Source organism: Herpailurus yagouaroundi, unplaced genomic scaffold (genome assembly GCF_014898765.1).
Source record: "Herpailurus yagouaroundi ecotype Mexico unplaced genomic scaffold, PumYag 162, whole genome shotgun sequence".
Lineage (NCBI taxonomy): Eukaryota > Metazoa > Chordata > Mammalia > Carnivora > Felidae > Herpailurus > Herpailurus yagouaroundi.
In genome coordinates, this window is record NW_024412403.1 from 68568092 (window position 1) to 68591682 (window position 23591).

Consider the following 23591-nt stretch of genomic DNA (forward strand, 5'->3'; position numbering starts at 1 on the left):
AAAACAAAAAAAACACCTCTCCTTACAAAGATTTGATATTGGATATTTCAAAAATGAACACTGAAGTAGTTATCATAGAAAATAACTGGAACTTAGGTGGAATTCCTACACTCATTTTAGACTTTAGTCTTGTTTTGTATTTTTGAATTGAATTGCACATAGAAGAGACATCATAATTTTTCTCATTTCATAAAATTTCTGAAGATAAAAGTCTGGTCTGACTTAAATCCTACATAGTTGTTCATGTCTTGTGTAGTTACCTTGATTTTTCAATCAAACCTTGTTTTATACGGCTTTTATTTTTTCCTCAGTTCCAGACTGACCTATCAGAGAGTGCATGATTATAGAGGGAGGGGAGAGGAGACATTCCTGAACATGAGCTGAATGACCCAGTCTCCAGCTTCAGCTCCAGCTTACCCATAAATTAGCTGCATCATCCCTGGCAAGCCACTGTTCTAAGTCAGTCTCTTCATCTGTAAAATGGCCTCAATATCTAGCCCACTTTCTGCCCAAGGTTCTTTTAAAGATGAGATGTGATGACATATGTGAAAGCAATTTATAAACTTTCAAGTTCTAAACAGATGATGATTATTATAGTAGCATTTCAGTATGCTTCTAATTAGGCAACCAGGTTAAAAATGATAACTACAACAGCTGTGTATGTAGAACCCTACCACCACAGACCCGTGGGAAAAGGTATAAAGAAACAAAGAATATACAACCTATGTCAGTCATTTTATTTTTTTTTATTTTTTAATTTTTTTTCAATATATGAAATTTATTGTCAAATTGGTTTCCATACAACACCCAGTGCTCATCCCAAAAGGTGCCCTCCTCAATACCCATCACCCACCCTCCCCTCCCTCCCACCCCCCATCAACCCTCAGTTTGTTCTCAGTTTTTAAGAGTCTCTTATGCTTTGGCTCTCTCCCACTCTAACCTCTTTTTTTTTTCCTTCCCCTCCCCCATGGGTTTCTGTTAAGTTTCTCAGGATCCACATAAGAGTGAAACCATATGGTATCTGTCTTTCTCTGTATGGCTTATTTCACTTAGCATAACACTCTCCAGTTCCATCCACGTTGCTACAAAAGGCCATATTTCATTCTTTCTCATTGCCACATAGTATTCCATTGTGTATATAAACCACAATTTCTTTATCCATTCATCAGTTGATGGACATTTAGGCTCTTTCCACAATTTGGCTATTGTTGAGAGTGCTGCTATAAACATTGGGGTACAAGTGCCCCTATGCATCAGTACTCCTGTATCCCTTGGGTAAATTCTTAGCAGTGCTATTGCTGGGTCATAGAGTAGGTCTATTTTTAATTTTCTGAGGAACCTCCACACTGCTTTCCAGAGCGGCTGCACCAATTTGCATTCCCACCAACAGTGCAAGAGGGTTCCCGTTTCTCCACATCCTCTCCAGCATCTATAGTTATGTCAGTCATTTTAGAGACTATCATAGGGTAAGGAGAGGTGTCGAGGCTGGCAGAATGCGCCAGGACCTGCAAGTGCTTCTCAGCCCTTCTCTTGTGGGGAAAACCACACTCAGACATCATTGTTGGCTAAAGTTTCTCATCTCTATGAGGTACTTAAAGTCTCCTTCTTTGCACTGCATCACCTGTTTCCTGCAGCCTGGCAAAGAAGCACTCTAATGACAGTCAAAGACCAAAAAGACTTCAAGAGCCATTATGATAAAGAGTGGAGTTTTAAGATGGAGGAACAAAGGGACAATCTTTTAGCAAATACTGTTGTCTTTCCTCCCTTCCCTTCCATGTCGCCTAAAAGGAAGACTCCAGCTCTTGAAAAGCCGACAAGACCAGGGTGGGGTTGAAGGGAAAAGAGGCTTCCAGTGGGTAATTTGACATTTCTGTTCTTCAGTGACTCCTTTCCAAACAAGGAAGTAAGATCTAGATTGTCAAGACCAAAGCTTGGGCATATATGAAAAAAGCTGTAAGAATGAGGCTACAGTCAAGAGTGGGACTTTTAGTTCCATACTGTAGAAAACCCAAACCAAACTGGCTTAAACAGAAGAAACTCATATTATTAGTAGCCCATAATACTGAAAATTTCAGAAGTATTCCAGATACAAGTAGATGCTTTCATCTCCATCTCTGTTCCTTATTCCTCAGGGTTAGCAGTTTTCAACCTCTATAATAGCTTCAGGCTCATAAAATCTTTACTACTCGGCTCTTATTTCCCAAGATTTCCTGTATAAGTCCCAGAAACCACACTGATCGACCAGTCCAAGATCACATATCTATCACTGAAGCTAGGAGTGGAGTCCTTTCAAATTACATAGGCTGAGAGTTAGAGGGGGAGTGGACCCCCAAAGGGAAATCAGGGTGTTACCAAAGGAGGAAAAAAGAGAAGCAAAGCAGGCAAAATTTAAAAAAATATCCACCACACAGACACCTCAGTTTACCCAACTTACAAGTTAAGATGTGCCCTCCTGGCTCATACACAGTCTGGCACAATTCATTCAGGAGAGGAGACAGAAAAATAGGGTCACAGCTCTAGGGAGGAATAACATGTGGTCATTGGCCAAAATGTCCTGTGTGCTTTCTGTAAAAGCTTCCTTTAAGCCTCAGGAACCCAAGCAGTTGGGTGGGAATTCTAGAATTTAAGATGTTGGCCATGTCTTTTGTATCAGGAGATAGACCAGCAATTATTCACCCTCATTATTTTTTAAATTTTTTTTAATGTTTATTCATTTTTTGAGAGAGCGAGAGAGAGGGAGAGGCAGAGAGAGACAGAGAGAGAGAGAGAGAGGGAGACCCAGAATCCGAAGCAGGCTCCAGGCTCCGAGCTGTCAGCATGGAGCCTGACACAGGGCTCAAACCCACAAACCGTGAGATCATGACCTGAGCTGAAGTCGGACACTTAACAGACTGAGCCACCCAGGCACCCCTATTCACTCTCATTATTAAGACCTATATGGAAACGTATCACCCCTATAATCTATACGTATCACCCCTATAATCTAATGTAAGTATCTCAGCCTAGATTTCAACCCCTACCTTCTCTCAATTCTCTCATAAGCCAACCTGACCGGCACCTCCCCATAAAGCACTTATGAATTTTTGGCATAGCATTTTTGTTTAGATTATATCCCACACCTGAAGCACCATCCATTTTTGTCCCATGTAATACTGTCCACCACAAATTTTTAACTCTTTTTCAAAATTCACTTTCTCCTAGAAGTCTTCTCAAGTCATACTCCCACATACACGTTTTACAATCTCTCTTTCTTCCTCATTTTTGCCATTTATATATTCAGCTTAAATTTCCACAACTCTTTAGTTGACTGAAATAGATTCTTACTAATTAAACTTCTGATTAAATTAGGTCAATCACAAGTTCTTTCTTTTGTTGATGTTTTTCCCACTAAATTTATCAATTCATATCCTTAAAAGTAACACTAACAGATAATTTATGAGCGCACAGCACACAATTCCCTCCTGACCTCCATGGAGATCCCCAAGTCCTTCTCCACTGCTCCTCACCTCTCTCTTCACACTGACTCCTCCACTGGACTGTTCAGCACTGTGTCCAGAATGCCTGACACCTGAGTATGTGTAGAATAAATGAAAGAAAGAGTAGTGATCTAGTTGATTTGGCCTGACAACACTACCTAGAGCCCTTTGCAGAGAACTGTTCAATCTAACAACCCACTCTTACTTACATCAATCACTCTGGTTTAGGTATTCTTGGTTTTGATTAGATAAGCCTGGACCACATGCTCAACAATCAAATTTGTATGGAAAATCATGTAAGTGTGGAATCACCTTCTTCCTTCTCTCAGGATGATTGTGCACAAGGCATGCTTCCTACTTTCCCTCACCTTACACCAACCACTCACTAGTCAAAAAATAGGTATGCATGATGACAAAACCATGGTGATAACAGAAGCCAAATCGAATTGATCTTTCCAGAAATTGCTAATATTGTTGGGATTTGGAGAGGGGTGTGAATTGGGATGAAAACCAGAAGAAATGGAGGGGAGATAAGGATCAGTCTGGATCTCCCAACACTCTTAGTGTAGGAAGCGGGCAAGAAACAATAGACTCCTTATCTGTGCAAACCATTCTTCATTCACCTCTGTGTGAACCGGGTACTTTGTATACCCCATCCCATGTTCCCTCTGTGTTAAGTGATGCCATGTGTAAGAGCTAGAAATCCTAGACATCAGTGGCGGGGTGGGGGGGGGGGGTTAGTCTCTAGTCTTTGGTTTATTTCAATTAGCCATTAGAGTATGTGCCAAGAGGTAATTCCCATTTATGCTTATAATGAGCAACAGTTTGACTTTAAAATCCTTTAGAGGAAATACCCTAAAAGGCCACAAGATGGAAATATTACCACATAAAAGATAATATGTGATCATCTCTGTGTGTGCATGTTGTAAACTATGTGTCTCTCTCTTAATGTGTATTTCCCAGTGTTTAGTTTTAAGAACCTGTCAGTTTCTCTGTCTGTATGTTATCTTCTATGTGTCAGTCTTTCTTTTAGCTTTTTTCCTTTCTCTTTCCCTTCATTTATTCTTATTTTCCTATATTTCTCCCCAAATAAAATAACTTAGAAGCATATTATGCTGGATTACAAATCTCAAGGAAATTTTTATATTTTCTTTTTTAATGGAACTATTAGTCCCTCTTTTAAAACTGCAAAAGGAGAGTGTTCTCACTTGGGGAAATATCTAAATTATTTTATAATGTATGTTGATTTTTGTGGGTCAGTAATTATCAATTTAAAGATTCCCTGTCATTGCTTTTAAGGATGAAATGGTTTCCATCTCCACCTTCCCTGATATGCAAGGTATTATGTAGAAAATTAAGTGCTCAAATGCAAAACTTGATAGTCAGAATGCCAAAAGAAATATTAAAGATATCTAAAGAGATGACTTAGAGATATGCCTTAGAAAACAATTAAGTGATTATTAATGGACAAGGTAAAACTTTGACTGTGAGGATGAAACACTACGTATCTTAAAGGTTAGGATTTGAAGTAAAGAAGAAAACAAAAGATATCATCTGGGATGGGCTTTGAAGGATGGACAGGATTTTTGGAAAGTGTTCCTTGGAGAAAATGTCAAATGCAAAGGTAACATAGGTAAATCCCAAAAACATCATGCTGAGTGAAAAAAATCCAGACTAAAAAAAAAAAAAAAAAAAAGAATACATCCTGTAATTACTACATTTATATGATATCCTTTCTCTAATGATAGAAAGAAAAGAGATCCACAGCTCCCTAGGGCTGCAAGTGGGGGTGAAGATTAACTTGGAAGGGACATCTGGGAACTTTTTGGGGTGATAGTAGTGGTGGTTACACAGACATGTACATTTGCCAAAACTCAGTACTCTTAAAATAGACATATTTTATCCTATGTCAACTTTACTGCAATAAAGTTGATTAAAAATATAAAACAATGAAAAGACCCTGGAGTGGGAAAGTACAGGCCATGCATGGAGTTCTGGAGGTCGTTTAGTATGGATCACTTTTCCAATTAAGGCCGCTTGTGTTGCCACAAGCATTATACATGCCTCCATGATCCCACTTTAAAAATAAGCCCATCTTCTCAACGTATATTTTATATTAGTTAACCTTTGTAACTAGCAATAGACAATGTGATAGACTACCTAATCTGACTCCTACAGCTGATGGATAATATATAATGTAATGGTTGACAAGTTTGGACTCTAGAGCCAGGCTAACTAGATCTAAATCCCAATTGCTACCTAACAACTGTATGACCATGGGCAGTCACTTAATGTGCCTGTGCCTCACTTTCCTCACCTGAAAAATGGAGATGTAGAAGTTCATTATAAGGATGACCTTAGTTAACATGTATAAAGTGCTCAGGATACTGACTATATATAATAAGTGTTCAGCAAACACTAGTCTTGAGTAGTATTCTTTTGTAGGGGAGGAAAGTAAGACCCAGAGAAGCCAAAATGATTTGCCCAAAGTCACGTACCTAGCCACATCTGCCCCCAGGCAGCAACCAAGGTTACTGTTAAAAGAACTATGTGCCAAATTGTCCCTTTAGGCGCATCCTTTCTAACTCCTAAGAGGCTGCTGGGTCAGTCAATGGTTTCACAGTACAGACACAGAGACAAAGTACAGTGTGAAAATAAGTAAGAGTGGACACAACTGACCAAATTAGAGTATAGCAAACATCTCTCTGTCCATCTCGAATATAATTGTGTCTCTTGTCACTAAAAAAAGTGCCTGTTTGGCCCATATTAGGTGCTTAATAAATACTTTTTGAATGAACAAATAAAGAGAATGAGACAATGGTAAGTAACAGGGGTAAATAGAGGTTAAGTGAATAACAAAACAGTAGAGCCATAGGCACAGACAAAAGAGAAGGTGAGTGGTCTGAAAGAAGTCAGTAGAAAATGCCCATGCAAAAAAAACAAAACAAAACAAAACAAAACAATAAAATTCGGGCTGAAACTTAACTCTTCATTAAAGAGGTAAATGACAGAGGAAAAACACCACTTCAATAAAGATTTTAAGAGTATAAACAGGATTATTGAGACATGAAGATACAGAAACCATTAAATTTTATTCTTATTTTATTTTTTTAATATAATTTATTGTCAAGTTAGCTAACATCCAGTGTATACAGCGTGCTTTTGGTTTTGGGGGTAGATTGCAGTGATCCATCGCTTACATAGAACACCCAGTGCTCATCCCAACAAGTGCCCTCCTCAGTACCCATCACCCATTTTCCCTCTCCCCCACTTGCCCCCTACCAACCCTGTTTGTTCTTTATATTTAAGAGTCTCTTACAGGTTGCCTCCCTCTCTGTTTGAAACTATTTTTTCCCCTTCCCTTCCCCCATGGTTTTCTGTTCAGTTTCTCAAATTCCACATATGAGTGAAAACACATGATATCTGTCTTTCTCTGCCTGACTTATTTAACTTAGCATAATACCCTCCAGTTCCATCCACATTGTTGCAAATGGCAAATTTCATTCTTTCTCATTGCCAAGTAGTATCCCATTGTATATATAAACCATATCTTCTTTATCCATTCATCAGGTGATAGACATTTAGGCTCTTTCCATAATTTGGCTATTGTTGATAGTGCTGCTATAAACATTGGGATACATGTGCCCCTATGAATCAGAACTCCTATATCCTTTGAATAAATTCCTAGTAGTGCTATTGCTGGGTCGTAGAGTGGTTCTATTTTTTAATGTCTTGAGAAACCTCCACACTGTTTTCCAGAGTGGCTGCACCAGTTTGATTCCCACCAACAGTGCACAAGGGTTCCCGTTTCTCCACATTCTTGCCAACATCTATTGTTTTTTAATTGACACAGGCTTCCTAAGAATCTTATCAGGAAAAAAATTTTAGCCTAATTTGTACTAATGAAAAAACCCAAAAGGAGAAAAGAAACTTAAAAAAAAAATCTATTTTGACTGATTTTATTTTTTAAAAGAGGGGCCTGATCTTTCCTGCTATTACTTTGAATAAATTTATTATAGCTAATAGAATAATTCTGGATCTCTCTATGTTAAGGGGATATCAGTCCTATATCTCAAGTGTTGATTGCTCTCTTCATCTTCTGGCATACTTCTGTCATCAATCTTATATGGAACAGTTTTGGGGGGGACTTTTAAGTTACAGTGATACCTCAAAGGGAGAAATTGTATTGGACCTTAATCCCACAGTATAATTTTGAGTATTTTGCTTTTAAAAATAGGTTTAAGTTATAACTGATTATATAAAACTTTAATTTTTATGATCTTCAATGGTAATTTTTTCAAAAAGTGAATCCTAAACCTTTTCAACCTTATCTGAAAGTTCTTTTGTTTGTTTGTTTTTGTTTGAGTGTAGAACTTAGAACTTTATATTTTCAGTCTGAATCAGCTGACTTTAGCCCAACTGCACTGGCTAGCACTTCCAGTATAATACTCTATAGTCACAGTGAGAATGGACATTCTTCTCTTGTTCCTGATCTTAGAGGAAAAACATTCAATCTCTCACCACTAAGCATAATGTTAACCGTAGGTTTTGTAGAGGATTCAGGAGGTTCCTTTTTACTCCTAGATTATGGAAAGTTTTTATCAGGAATGGAGATTGGATGTTACCAACTACTTTTTCTGTATTTATCGAGATGATCATATGGTTTCCCTTTTGTAGTATGTTAATGTAGTTGAATGTTCACCCTTGCATTCCTACAACAATGTAGGAAGGTAGACAACTAAAATTTGGTTATGAAATTTTTCCTCTATGTTCATGAGAGATATTGGTCAATAGTTTTATTTTCTAATAATATCTTTGTCTAGTTTTGGTATCTGAGTAATACTGCCTTCAAAGAATGGGTTAGGAAGTATTGCCTCCCTGTCAATGTTCTGAAAGAGTTTGTGTGGAATTGGTATTACCTTCTTCCTTAAATATGTGGCAGAATTTATCAGTGAATTGGGCCAATTTTCTTTGTGGGAAAATTCTGAACTGCAAATTCAATTTCTTTAATACTTATAGAACTATTCCTTTGAAGACAGCTTTGAAGACAGCTTTGATTGTGTCTTTCAAAGACAGTGTCTAAGTTGTCGAATTTATTGGCATAAATTTGTTTAGAATATTGCTTATTAAATTATTTATAATACTCTCAGATTATCCTGAAAATGTCTGCAAGATCTCTAGTGATGTCACTTCTCTCATTCTTTGTTTGGAAATACGCATCTTCATCTTTTTTTCTGATCAGTCTGGGAAGAGAGTCATCAATTTTATTGATCTTCCCAAAGAACCAGCTTTTAGTTTTAGTGATTTTCTATGTTTCTGTTTTCTATTCCATTGATTTTTGCTCTTAACTTTATTACTTCCTTTCTCCTGCTTTATTTGAATTTAATTTGCTCTTCTTTTTCTAGTTTCTTAGGTTGGAAAGTGGGGTCATTAATTTGAGACCTTTCTTCTCTTATACGATAGTAATTTTATTTTTAAAAATCTCCCTCTAGATGTTGCTTTAGCCGCATCCCCCCAATTTTGTATGCTATGTTTTCATTTTCATTTAATTCAAAATACATTCTAACTTTCCTTTCCACTTCTTCTTTAACCCATATATTATTTAGAAGTATGTTATTTGGTTTCCAAGTATCTGGAGATTTTTCAAATATCTGTTACTGATTTCTAATTTAAATTCTCAGGAGTCAAAAAACATACTTTGTTTGAATATTTTTAAATTTATGGAAACTTGGTTTTATTATCCAGAATATGGTTTATCTTGGTAAATATTCTCCGTGCCCTTGAAAAGAGTGTGTATTCTACTGCTATTGGGTTGAGTGTTCTATAAATATCAATTAGGTCAAGTGCTATTGATCAAGTATTGTTCAAGTCTTTTACACCTTTATTGATTTTCTACCTACTTGCTCTTTTAACTGATATAGACACCATATTGACCTTATTTATTTTTTTACTTATCCTCAGACTGGTGAACACCTCATCATGAGCACCACTTGACAAATTCAACAGTGTTAGTTTAATGCCTAGACTATCAACCAAACATTTAACAGACATAGTTTGAGTATCCATTCAAATTCGGGCCCTCTACAAATCACTGGGGACACAGAAAGGAATAAGATAGTGTCTTTAACTTTAGAGGAGATTTGTCTAATAAATTTTGGGTATAAAATTTCTAGCCACAAAGATCCTGGGTGCTTCCTTTTCTGGATAAGATGTTTGCCCTGCTTTTACCTTCTGCCTATCCTTATCTCCCTGTCCCATCTGAGGCTAGAATTGTGATGTCTCATTAGTAAACTCTTGATACCAAATGTCCTCAAGGTTACCTTGTTATCAAGGTCTCTACCTGCTCCACCAATGAAGTCATATTTGGACATTTGAAATCCCTTTCAATACCTCCTTTTTTGGTAACAGCTTTATTGATATATAATTCACATATCATACAGTTCACCTACTACAGTGGTTTTTAGTATATTCACAGAGTTGTATAACCATAACCACAATCACCTTTCCACCACATCAAAAAGAAACTTCATACCCTTTAGCTATCACCCCCTACTTTCTCATCCCCACATTCCTAAATACCACCAATCTACTTTCTGTCTCTCTATATTTGGATATTTCTGCACAGTTCATATAAAGGGAATCATAAAATACGTGGTCTGTGTGACTGACTTCTTCCACTTGGCATGTTTTCAAGGTTCATCCTTGTTGTAGCACGTATCAGTACTTCATTCCTTTTTATGGCTTGAATAGTATCCCATCATATGGATATAACATTTTATTTATTCATTGATTCGAGTGATATACATTTAACTTGCTTCCATTTTTTATTATTATGAATTATGAACAGTAGTGTTCAGGTTTTTGTTTGGATATATGTTTTCATTTTTCTTGGGATTACACATAAGAGTGGAATTGCTGGGTCAAGTGGTAACTCTTATGTTTAACTTTTTGAGAAAGTGTCAAACTATTTTCCAAAGTCTCTGCACCATTTTACATCCCCACCAACAGTGTATGGAGATTTCTCTACATTCTCATCAACCTGTTATTATCTGATCCTGTGCCTTTTAATATGAAATCCAGCCTCTTTGCCTTGAATCTTCTTTACCTATCAACTTTATTTCCCCTTGTTCTCTGGCATGTACACGAATTTTGAGAGACTGGTTTCTTTACTGCCCCTATAACACTTCATGCTTATTCCTAACTTGATCTTTGTCCATGCTATTCCCACTGTTTTTAACACCCTCCTTCTTTCTGTCCTTTGCCAATCCAAATTTCTACGATGCCTCAACCCTGTATTGACCTCTTCAGCCCTTTTAAATTTCCATCCCTTCTGAATTTAGCTGTATTTAGAGCTGATACCCTATAAGTTAGCTCATGAGGACTATATTACTATGTCTTATACTACTGCAGCCTAGCTCAGAACACATGGTGGATAGTCTATAAATATTTACTTGTTGACTGATTCTAACAGCACACACATCTCACCCTGTGTTTACAATAATTTTTTTAATGGAAACTTTAAGAAAATGATTTTTGATTGACTTCTTCTTTCATGTTAGGATTATGGTAGAAATCTCCATCCCATGCCAATAGCAACACAAAAGGATTACAGCCAGTGGTGATCTTTGAGTCACGTTTCTGTCCAGCCTGACCAATGTAGAAGATAACAATTTAATTATAAAATGACTGTCCCTGTTCCCTTCCTTATTCATCCACTAATGCCTGGAGACTTTCACTGCAGGCAACTTAAAGACAGAGAAAAGGAGAGAGGAAGCTTGTTGCCTGGCATATTGAGAACCAAGGAATTAAACCTGAATAAGAAGGAAGTAAATTTATGCTCAATACTCCAGTTTTACTGCTGTATATATGCTTTTAAAATTATTCTTCAAATAACAGTGATGCTTTTTCAAAATATATTTAATGAGGAAATATTACTGACAAATATTTGCCGTGGACATTCTAAATCATTTATATTAGAGGCAGGAGAGTGCAGCAGGAAAAGCTCATATTTAAATCACAGCTCAAGAACTTTCTAGCTTATGACCGGCAAGTTTCTTGACTTCTATGCCTCAGTTTCTTCATCTATAAAATGAATATAATAATAGAATGGTTGTGAGGATTAAATGAGATATTGTGTGTAAAGCTTTAGTACAATGCCTGGCACATAGGGAGTGTAAATAAGAGGTAGTTCCCTACCTCTCCACTCTTCTCATCTCCTTTTACACACATCAGAGCAAAGACAGAGTTAGCATGATTGTGGAAAGGACAGTGGAAACTGTATGACTAGGATAAAACATTTGCACTAACAAGTAATGGTAGGTACATGAAACCAAAGTATGGAAGGTTTTGGAAGCTACCTAGAGAAGTTTGAAGAATATTTCATTTGAGCCATGATAGATCCCCAGCAGGATGTGGGAAAAGAAAAGCATGACTATGGAATGGAGGTTCCAGAGTGGGTGGAAGGAATGAGGTTCTAAGTGCTGCAAGAGAAGCTCAGCTGTACAGAGCAGAAGGACTGTATGTTCCTCTCAGGGAAGAAAAGCTGTGTCAGGACAAGGATGTGTTGGGGTACAAACAAAAGGATGTACATCATTCTGTATAGGAGGAGGCCAGGTCATTCCAAGAGCATGGAGGAAAAGGAAGGAGAACTGGAGGTATAAAAAAGGAACATATCTGGGGTACTGCTCTGCAGACAGTTTTAAAAGGTCAGTAAAAATGGAGGAAAAAATATAAGATGGATGACCATCAAGGAAGCCTTAGGAGAACACAGGTAGCATGAATCCTCAGTAGGATTCATTCTCCATCTTTTTGGAGGATAGCTCAGCAGTTCTGACTGCAGAACAGAAGAACAGATAGCAGGAAGGGAAGGACACCCCCTCTTCCCCCATAGGTCTGGGCAAAAGTCAGGGCAGCCAGAGTCTGCCAGGGTGGCAGTGAGGACACTAAAGCAGTAAATCCCATACAGAAGGTTAGGTGAGGCACCCAGGATGGTATGTTTGTGTGCATACATGGTCTGCCATTGACTCTGTCCCCAAACTTGTCCCAGAGCTGTTTATGAGCAAATTCAGGTGACTCCTTTTCCCTATTTAATTTTACTTACAATAAATGTTTATTTGAAAGTAAAGTGAATACGGATATATAGTTTTAAAAAGCAGTGTCATCTCTGGAATGGGGTAGAATATTTTTTTTTTAATTTTTTTTTTCAACGTTTATTTATTTTTGGGACAGAGAGAGACAGAGCATGAACGGGGGAGGGGCAGAGAGAGAGGGAGACACAGAATCGGAAACAGGCTCCAGGCTCTGAGCCATCAGCCCAGAGCCTGACGCAGGGCTCGAACTCACAGACCGCGAGATCGTGACCTGGCTGAAGTCGGACGCTTAACCGACTGCGCCACCCAGGCGCCCCTGGAATGGGGTAGAATATTAAAGGTGCCCTGAAGGGGCCTAACTAAGTCACCTAGTTTGTCATGAATATTAACCTGGATAATAGGTGCAAGGCCTCAGTAAAGCCATCCATTAGACAGACTCAACCCAAACTTTTCCCCAGTGTCAGATTAGATGTTGGTTTTTTAGGGGTAATGATAAAAATAATGATAAAAGGGAGAGGTGCCTCTAGATGTACCTCAGGGACCATGAAGCCACAGAACAGAGAGAAGAGTCCATACCAGAGTTTGCAGAGATTCCGCAACCTCTCTGGACCAGCCCTCTCATTACAAAGGTGAGGAAACATGCTCAGAGCTGGAGGAGGGTGATAAATCTCAGTGACTTGTGAGGTGCAGTAGAAGCAAGAACACTTATATTCACAGGCTGGACCATGTGTTATTCTCTCTTGATGCCTTGGGACCCCTGGCACATCCCACATGAAGGGGCTGAGTGTTCACTGTCTCCTCCTGACCCATGTCAGGGGCACATAGGAAGCAAAGCCAGGTGCCTAACAATACTACAATAGAGCATAGCCATTAAGAGCGCAGGCTTTGCACCACTTGCTAACTGTGTAACCCTAAACAAGATACTTCTGTTCCTATGCCTCACTTTCCCCAACAGTAAAATGGGGGTGATAGTACTATTTGTTGTAAGGATAAGATTAGATAATAAATATAAGGCATTTAGCATTTGCGCCTAAAATGTAGTAAAATGACCAATAAAGTTTAACAATTATTATCATTACTTTTTTATACAAGAGTTATATGACATATAAAACCCTGCGAAGATTAAGGGATTGGCCATGACTGTTACAACAGTGATGGTGAGGGCTCCACCGACAGCCTCATTTCTTTCTTCCTTCCACTCACCCCACTCCGTGATTTTTGGCAGCAAGACACTTTCACAGAGGCAGCAGCATAAAGAAAGATGGAGCAGATCTTAAAAGTACTTCATACCTCCACTCCTTCCCCAAAACCCATCTCAGAAGACACCAGGAATGGCTCTGGGTTACAAACCCTGCCCTTCCTGGGGCACCACCAGTTGATGATGTACCTGAAGAAGACTTGATTTGGCTAGGGGCCATGGTGAGATGTGCCCAGTCTACTTTCCTGACTTCAAGAAGGTGTTTTTGCCCCAGTTACAATTTGAGTATCAAGTAAAGCCTGTGGCTTACCAGGGCTACTGCTAACACATACAATTACCTTAGTGTAAATTAGAAAAAGGTGCCTCTTCCTAAAGTTATGTTCCTTCCACTTTGTTAGAACAAGATAGTTTACTGTCCTCATGCAGTACATAACATACTTAAACATATGTGGTAGTCCTGTGGCTTGTACTCAAAGTCTCTGTTCCTCTTTAGGTTCTGAAGCACCTACGGCACCTAAACTTTACCAACAATATGGGGGAGCAGGTGACTTTCGATGAATGTGGGGACCTGGTGGGGAACTATTCCATCATCAACTGGCACCTCTCTCCAGAGGATGGCTCCATAGTGTTTAAGGAAGTCGGATATTACAACGTCTATGCCAAGAAAGGAGAAAGGCTCTTCATCAATGAGGAGAAAATCCTGTGGAGTGGATTCTCCAGGGAGGTATGTGCTGTCCATCAAAACCACAGATGCCTCCACCACAGGCAGGAAACTGTGCTAGACTTCAGAAGGGCCTTAGGCTTCACCACTGTACTTGCAAAATGATGAGACCACTTCCCTCAACTCACTAACTCTTGTTAGCTCTTATCATATAGCTCTAATGCCAAGGTTCTCCATGAAATCCATGAGTGTTTAGTATACAGATGATAATCCTCAGAAAATTCTTATTCTTTACAAATCTGATCCTTTGGCTAAATGGCTAATAGTTTCCTTGACTAAAACTTTCCCCAACCAGAGTGAAATATTTAAGCAAACAGAAATATCACTCAAGGTAGGGTCTGGACAATTCACACAGAGGTAGTTCCCTGTTATCCAAATAGCTCCGGGCTGACCTATAAATCAAAAGGACAATTTCTTAGAAAATCAAATGGGTTGGTAACTTGGGAAAGATAACATCTCTGAGGGTACTGTGTTACTATAGTTGAAAGTACTAATGTCCTTCACTAGTTCTTTTCCTTTCTTTTCCTTCCCAAGGTCCCAAGAATATTAGCAATCATCAGGTCCAATACTGTCATTTATATCCCTCTTTCATTAGAAAATAATACCAATTATTTTCTCTTTAAGTTTTCTAAAAAATCCTCGTCAAAGCAGTTATTTTTCTGATATAGTAAAAAATTTCCTTTATTGCTTTCCATGTGTTTAACTTTGTAAGATGTCTCCAAGTCAAGCATGTAGGTGGGGAGAGAAGGGAAGAGTCTTATTAAAGAGACATTTTGAGGGGTGCCTCGGTGGCTCAGTTGGTTAAGCGTCTGATTTCGGCTCAGGTCATGATCTTGCGGTCCTTGAGTTTGAGCCCTGCATCATGCTCTGCGCTGACAGCTCAGAGCCTGGAGCCTGCTTCAGATTCTGTGTCTCCCTCTCTCTCTGCACCTCCCCTGCTTGCACTCCATTTCTCTCTCAAAATAAATAAATAAATAAATAAATAAATAAATAAATAAATAAATATTTTTAAAAACATTTTTTTAAAAGAAACATTTTGGAAATAGTATGCACCCTTCTGTGTTACTTGACATGATCATATGGAATGAAAAGAAGAGCTTCTGAAACAATAAAGCAATAAATTGGACAAAACTGTCAAAAACAACCATTTAAGGATCTGGTAATCAACCAAAGCAAACAAAAGCTGAAGTGTCTTTTTAAGAAAAACTAATGAAACTTGGGTAAGAAAAGTCTGTGGCAGTCTGAGGCTGATCCCCAATTATTTCTAATAATTTGGTTGCTGATTCTTTTAAGTTTTCTACGTGGACAATCATATCATCTGTAAATAACAAGTTTTACTGAGTTCCTTCCAATATTTATGCCCTTAGTTTTCTTGTCTTATCCCACTAGCTATGAACTCTGCAATGTTTAATAATAGTGGTTATAGTGGGCATTCTTGTTATAAAGGAAATGCTTTTATTTTTTCATGTAGAATGATGTTTACCTAAGAAGTTTTTATATTGCCCTTTTTAAGTTAAAGATATTTCTTCCTATCTCCCTTTTTCAGGTAAGTTTTTAATTGCTATTTTGTGTTGAATTTCATCAAATGCTTTTTCTTTATCTACTGATGATCATGATTGTTCTCCATTAATTTATTAATGCAGTGGATTTTATATATATAGATGCAGTATACATTTTCTAGTACTGAACTTGTTTGCATTCTTGGCACAAATCTAACATGATCATGCTACATATTCTTTCCTATGTCCTTTGAGTTTGTTAATTGTTTTAGTGTTTTCATCTCTATTCAAGTGATAAAAAGTAGCTGTACTCTTTTCAGGTCCTTTCAGATTCCTTACACTTTGTGTATACCTCCAGGACTTCTATATATTTTTGCTTCCAACAGAACTCACCACACTTTTTTAGAAAACTACCAGCGGGCTAATAGAACCCACTTTGCCCACAGGGCTCAGAAAGGCAGAAGAGTCCACAAATTTACATTTCCCTAAAAAGATCCTTAACAATGAGTGGTGTGGAAGTACAAAAACCCTGGCTCCCTTTTCCTTAGGTCAGGACAGCTCTAAGGAATAACTTACAGTCCAGAGTTCCCCTATGGGATCAGGCAGAAGCTACCCTCTGAGGGACTTTGCTCAAGATCATACCCTTGCTGTCTTCTTCCCTTCTGTGTCTGACTTGCTCCATTCTCTTCCTGGTTTCTTGGAAGAACTTTCCTTGCAAACACTTGTAGACAAATCCACAACTCAGGTCTGCTTCTAAAGACAACTTAAAGTAGTGAGATGGGCCTGTAATTTTTTTTTTCTTTTTCATACTGTTCTCATCTGGTTTTGGAATCAGAGTTATACTGGCCTTTATATAAGAATGAGTTAGAAGATGTTCCCCTTTTCTTCCCCCCCAATCTCTGGTAGAGTTCATGTAAGATTAGATTCATCTGTCCCTTGAAAGTTTAGTGTTTTTTTTTAAAAAGAAATAATGTTTAATGTCATTTGCCTGTGATAAACAGAGAATGGTGGTCATCTCAGGTATGAATATATAGTAGGGAAGGAAGCAAGGGGTTAGAGGAAAGCATACAGTGAAGTGCAGGTTACTGTTCTAGTCCTAGCTTTTGTTTTGGGGTAGTCATTAAAAATGACTGGCTAAAAGTGATTGAAATATGAACAGGTAATGATGGGAAAACAAGGATTATGATTAATCAAATTCCATGCACCTGAAGTCCACTAATTAAATAAATAAATAAAATCTATGTTATCTGAAATTAATATCACTATTGCAGATTTCTTTTGGGTAGTAGTTACCTGACATATTTTTCTGATCCATTTACTTTTGGCTCCTCTATGCCTGTCCTGCCTGCCTTGCTGAGTGGTTCAAGGATCTCAGAAGTCACCCTATAAAGCCTAAAATAAAGTTGCAGGAATTGCAATTCACTGCAAAGTTCAGAATCCTATTTTCTAAACAAATTTCCTCTCATCTCAGCATCTCCCTTCGTGATTATCCCTCTATATGTATGTAGACCTGTGTCCCTGCATCTTTTAGCTTGCCTTAAACTCTTGTTTCCATGGAAAGCAAACAGATGTCCCATTCTGGGACTTGGAGAGAATGGAATGGGGGGTTATTTAAGGAGGATTTTGGTCACTGTGTAGAGTGGCAAGAATTAATCTTCCCAGACTCCCATGGATGTGTGTGTGTGTGTGTGTGTGTGTGTGTGTGTGTGTGCGCGCGCGCGCGCACGCACACCTGCAGGCACTTGCCCAAGGACACCTCTCCCTTTCTTTTTTTTTTTTTTCCCACCTCCCTTTCATTGATAATAAGAACAAGGATCTCTGGGGCTTCCTCTGTCTGGAATGAGTCTGAAGTCTGTTGTACTGGTCCTTGTGCACAAACTCCTCTTCCGTGCTTGTGTCAAAAGGGGAGACTGATCCCACAGCTGCAGCCCTTCACTTTTGTGCTCTCGGTTCTCTAGGTACCTTTCTCCAACTGCAGTCGAGACTGCCTGGCAGGGACCAGGAAAGGAATCATTGAGGGGGAGCCCACCTGCTGCTTTGAGTGTGTGGAATGTCCTGATGGGGAGTACAGTGATGAAACAGGTAAAGGAACATGCCCTCCTGCAGTGCTCAGTTCACTTTGGAGCACTGGGGTCAGCCAAGTCCCTGGAAGGGGTAGGCTGAGGAGGTACTTCACACAATTTCTCATTTAACAAGGTATGTCTGAGAGTCACGTTGGGCTGGGCATTGAGGGGGATAGAAAAGAAATATTGGATGCCTGTAATACCATAAAAGGTTACACATCTTTCGTTTTACTTTGATGCCACTCTCCAATATTATATCCCTTTTCTTACAGCTCAGTAGCCCTAAAAAGACAAAGTTCTGTCTGTTCCACACTACACAATTAATAGGCCATGATATATTGCCTGTTGGGTGCCTGGCATTGTATTTGCTGTCTTACGCTTTTCCTGTACCTCAGTTTCTTCATCTACAAAGTAGGAATAATAATAAACCTATTTTACAGAGTTGGGGGAATCAAATGAGTTAATACCGTTATAGCACATGCTAAGTTCTAGATAAATGTTAAGTAAAAACCTTAACTGGCATTTGGAGATGCTTTATACATATTAACTATAATTGTTATTATTACTGTTATTATCTCATTTCATCCTTACCACAATAATGGGATTATTGCTTTCTTTGCATAGATGATTGAAACTGAGGCTCAGAGAGGTTAAGGAGCCTGACCAAACAGCTAGTAAATAGAAGAGCCAGGATTCACATCCATATCTCTGACTGAAAGCCCAAGTTCCTTTAACTCCCCAAAACTGCAGGGTGTTTGGGACATAGTTCCTCAATAAATGTCTACTGACTGAATGCGTCTGCAGCCTCCCTCATTGGAAAGCCATGAATGTGGAGTGAGGAAGGCACAGGTCGTTTGTGTGGGATATTCTGCCTTGATCTAAGAGGAAGTCTGCTCTGACATGTCCACAAAGTCCATCCATATATCCAAAATGAATCAGGCTGAGTGTGAATACTGTGAGAAGTTGGTAAACTATGCTAGACCCCTGGTATGTAGGCAGCCAGCCACCTGCCCAGCAAGATTGATCATTCTCTGCTAAAGACCATCAGCAAATAGTGCTAATAGGGGTAGCACCACCCCCCACCATGTACAAAGGAAAAAAATAACAGAACTATTAAAAATACATGAAATTAAATAAGTATGTTAATAAACATAAGTCAGAGTTCGATCATTTCACTAACAAAGAAAGTTTAAAGTGACCGCATCCAATAATCTGTATACCCTTACCAACACGTTTACACTCACAGGTCTTAGTCTATGCCCCACAGTGACTAACTCTTCCCTGAAACATTTTACAGATGCAAGTGCCTGTGACAAGTGCCCCGATGACTTCTGGTCCAATGAGAACCACACTTCTTGCATTGCCAAGGAGATTGAGTTTCTGTCCTGGACGGAGCCCTTTGGGATTGCACTCACTCTCTTTGCTGTGCTGGGCATTTTCCTGACAGCCTTCGTGCTGGGTGTCTTCCTCAAGTTCCGTAACACACCCATTGTCAAGGCTACCAATCGAGAGCTCTCCTACCTCCTCCTCTTCTCCTTGCTCTGCTGCTTCTCCAGCTCCCTGTTCTTCATTGGTGAGCCCCAGGACTGGACATGCCGCCTGCGCCAACCAGCCTTTGGCATCAGCTTCGTGCTCTGCATATCATGCATCCTAGTGAAAACCAACCGTGTCCTCCTGGTGTTTGAGGCCAAGATCCCCACGAGCTTCCACCGCAAGTGGTGGGGGCTCAACCTGCAGTTCCTGCTGGTCTTCCTCTGCACCTTCATGCAGATTGTCATCTGTGTGATCTGGCTCTACACTGCACCACCCTCAAGCTACCGCAACCACGAGCTGGAGGATGAGATCATCTTTATCACATGCCACGAGGGCTCGCTAATGGCACTGGGCTTCTTAATTGGCTACACGTGCCTACTGGCTGCCATCTGCTTCTTCTTTGCCTTCAAGTCCCGGAAGCTGCCAGAGAATTTCAATGAAGCCAAGTTCATCACCTTCAGCATGCTCATCTTCTTCATCGTCTGGATCTCCTTCATTCCAGCCTACGCCAGCACCTATGGCAAGTTTGTCTCTGCCGTGGAAGTGATCGCCATCCTGGCAGCCAGCTTTGGCTTGCTGGCCTGCATCTTCTTCAATAAGGTCTACATCATCCTCTTCAAGCCATCACGTAACACCATCGAGGAGGTACGCTGCAGCACTGCTGCCCATGCTTTCAAAGTAGCAGCCCGGGCCACGCTGCGCCGCAGCAACGTCTCTCGAAAGCGGTCCAGCAGCCTTGGGGGCTCCACGGGATCCACACCCTCTTCCTCCATCAGCAGTAAGAGCAACAGTGAAGACCCCTTCCCACAGCCCGAGAGGCAAAAGCAGCAGCAGCCACTGGCCCTGACCCAACAAGAGCAGCAGCCGCAGCCACAGCAGCCCTCGTCCCTACAGCAGCAGCCACAGCCACAGCCACAGCCACAGCCCAGATGCAAGCAGAAAGTCATCTTCGGCAGTGGCACAGTCACCTTCTCACTGAGCTTTGATGAGCCTCAGAAGAGTGCCATGGCTCACAGGAATTCTATGCACCAGAACTCCCTGGAGGCCCAGAAAAGCAATGAGACCCTCACCAGACACCAGGCATTACTCCCACTACAGTGCGGGGAGACAGACTCAGAACTGAGTGCCCAGGAGAGAGGCCTTCAAGGGCCTGTAGACGGGGACTTCCGACCAGAGATGGAGGACCCTGAAGAGATGTCCCCAGCACTTGTAGTGTCCAGTTCACAAAGCTTTGTCATCAGTGGTGGTGGCAGCACTGTCACAGAAAATATACTGCATTCATAAAGTGGAAGAAGGTGGCCAGTCCAGGGAGGATCCAGAGAGGATTCCTGGGATCATGTTCTCTGACAGGGATGAGGAATCGCCCCAGACTCCTTTCCTCTGTGTGTGGAAGGAGGAATAAGACACGCCAAACACCTCAAATTTAGTTGCACTGCTTTAAATAACAGTGAATTGACTAATGTTCCCTCTAAAATTAAAAAGAAAAAAAAAAAAGAACCGTGTCCTTCTGTGGTTGGATATGTCAGAGTATTGAGATCACCATAGTCAGATTTGCTGTTCATGTCTCTTCCTCTGTTCTCATCCTCCATTCTATCCCATCCAACCGCCCAGATATAAAACCAAGACTTTAGTAACCCACCTATTCCCTTCTTTTTTTCTTAACACCGAAATGCCTGCCCTGAACATTGCAGACAGCCTGGCCCAGACACAAAAGTGTGCAGAGTGAAAAAAGTTCAGACTGGCCACCACTAGAGTTAAGAGTCTGAAAGACAGAACATCATCAGTGCTTCCCAGCACCTTGACAATGGGAAGAGAACTTCAAGTGTTCAAGAGCATAAGGTGAACATGTCCCCTCCTATTTATGAAAACCGTAAGATATTTGGTCTCCTACTTGCTGCTGCTATCATGTGACATCTCGAAGGTTAGCATCCCTCCTACACCAACATGTCTGGTGGAGAATGTCATAGTGATGCCATGTTTAGATTCCAGGATCACAAGAATCACCTCAAATTGTTGGGAAGGAACTGCATGAATCCAATGAGCTGTATCTGTAATTAATATTGCTATATGTAGCTTTATCTCTAAGAAAATGCTTCTGTTATAATAATGTTATAATAGTTCATGGACAATATAAACTGAAAAAATGTCAGTCTGGTTAATATAAGGCAGTATTATTGAGCTCCTTGCCTATCCTTGCCTACCCCACCACCCTCACCTCCATGAGCTAAGCCCAAGTAAGCCCCAGGGATCCATAAGTTCCCCCAATCCCTCTCCCCAAAGCTTCCCGAAGCCAGATCCACAGCTGACTCTGTGGAAAACAAGCTCCCAGTCCTTAGCCCCTACCAGTTGCTGGGGTAAGAAAGTGTCCCATGAAAGCTCTCACAGGACATTAGCCTGGCACTCTCCCTGCCAAATGCCATACCTAAAATCCCTCCAGCAGTGGGAATCTGCCCATAGGTGGTTAAAGTGGTTGAATGGCATATTTCTGAGCATTCAGGCTCTGGAGACAGAGAGACCTGGGTTCAAGCCAGTCACTTACAAGTTGGGTGACCACAGGCAGGGAACCTTAACTTCACTAAGCCCCAGCTTCTTTGTCTCTAAAATAGAGGTAACAATCATTCTTTCCCCTCAGAGCGCTTATGTGAATTAAATGAGATGATGTATGTAAAGTACTTTAGCATGGTGCCTAGCATATAGTAAGCAATCAATAAATATTAGTTAATATTATTACTGATATTGTAATTATTTTTTTTCACTTCATTAAAATATAATCGCTTCTCGGCCTTTTGGCTAAGATCAAGTGTAGTATCTGTTCTTATCAGTTTAAAATATAAAATAAACTTTGTTTACCATTCAGATTTTAATGACAAGCCCACTGATGACACAAACGTTCTTCATAATAACCCCAAGAACTCTGATCAGCCCTAGTAACACTTGCTCATGGCAACAAACCCAGAAAGTCAATCAGACCCCCCCAGAGGCCCCCATGCTCTGCCTCTATGATCACAACGCCAAGAGAAGAATGTCACCGGTCTGGCAGTAGTTTCTCAGATCACTCTAAATGCTGCTCTTAAGCCAAAGCCAAAATATAGCAATTAAATCTGAGAATGTTGGACTCAACATCATTATCTTCATTTATATGTTGCAGCACAACTCTCAGCACAGATTCAGGAGTGTAAAACGTGAACTTTATTTTTCTCTAACAACTTAATTTCTATCTCAAATTCCCATTCAGCCTAGTGACAGAAACTTCCATCTTAGTCAAACCGGGGTTTTCTCAGGAACTTCAGAGTTTTCTGAATTGGTTCAGATTTCTGGGCATCAGTTCAGAGGTTTCTTCCTTACCCCTTCCATGAGAGCTTTTAGTGTAAAGGGAGGTGGGGTTCCTCAAACATCAGCAGCTCCTATTGACATCTCTGAGAACATTCTGATCTGGCCCTCAGTAATTGTTATGCCTCCACATTGGCATCCTATGAGGCCTCCCATCCCCATATGGTCCCCGGTCATGGGATCCACAGTGATTTTCACAGCTGCGTCACTTTGTCCCAACTGCTAGGGCCCTCTCAGGCTTGCCAGCTCTCCCATGAATAGAGAACACTGGAGCCTAGGAACTGCCAGGCAGCTCTCAGGCCCCTCCCTCCCGGCCTCTACTTAACTGCTGCCTCCCCATGCTGGTATGGAGAATTCATAGAGACTAGCTTCCAAGGTGCCAGAGGGAAAACAGGGCATGTGTCCCCAAATCTGTATAGACATTTGTCAAAGACTGAATAACAGCCCCCCAAAGATGCCCACATCCTAATCTCCAGAACCTATGATGGTTACGTTAAGTGGCAAGAGTGAGTTAAGGCTGCAGATGGGATTAAGGTTGCCAATCAGCTGACCTTGGTAAGGAGATCATTTTGGATTGTCCAGGTGGGCACAATGTAATCACCAGCTCTTCAGAAGTGGAAGAAGGAAGAGGAGAATCAGTGTAAGGATGATGTGATGTGAGAAAGACTCCAGAGATTATTGC

At 40.2% G+C, this 23591-nt stretch overlaps 1 protein-coding gene and 1 pseudogene across 4 annotated transcripts in view; both read left to right on the plus strand.

Moving 5' to 3' along the window:
* Positions 1 to 22306, plus strand: part of CASR (calcium sensing receptor) — a 79708-nt gene extending 57402 nt beyond the window's left edge. For all 4 annotated transcript variants that reach the window (XM_040484678.1, XM_040484677.1, XM_040484679.1 and 1 more), the window contains 3 exons: positions 14257 to 14487; positions 17942 to 18065; positions 19344 to 22306. In XM_040484678.1, the coding sequence (XP_040340612.1) occupies positions 14257 to 14487; positions 17942 to 18065; positions 19344 to 20863 (1875 nt within the window). In that variant the 3' untranslated portion in view covers positions 20864 to 22306. The remainder of the gene's footprint in view (positions 1 to 14256; positions 14488 to 17941; positions 18066 to 19343) is intronic.
* Positions 22307 to 22349: 43 nt separating this feature from the next.
* LOC121036576 (uncharacterized) lies at positions 22350 to 22455 on the plus strand (annotated as a pseudogene).
* Positions 22456 to 23591: the final 1136 nt, after the last annotated feature.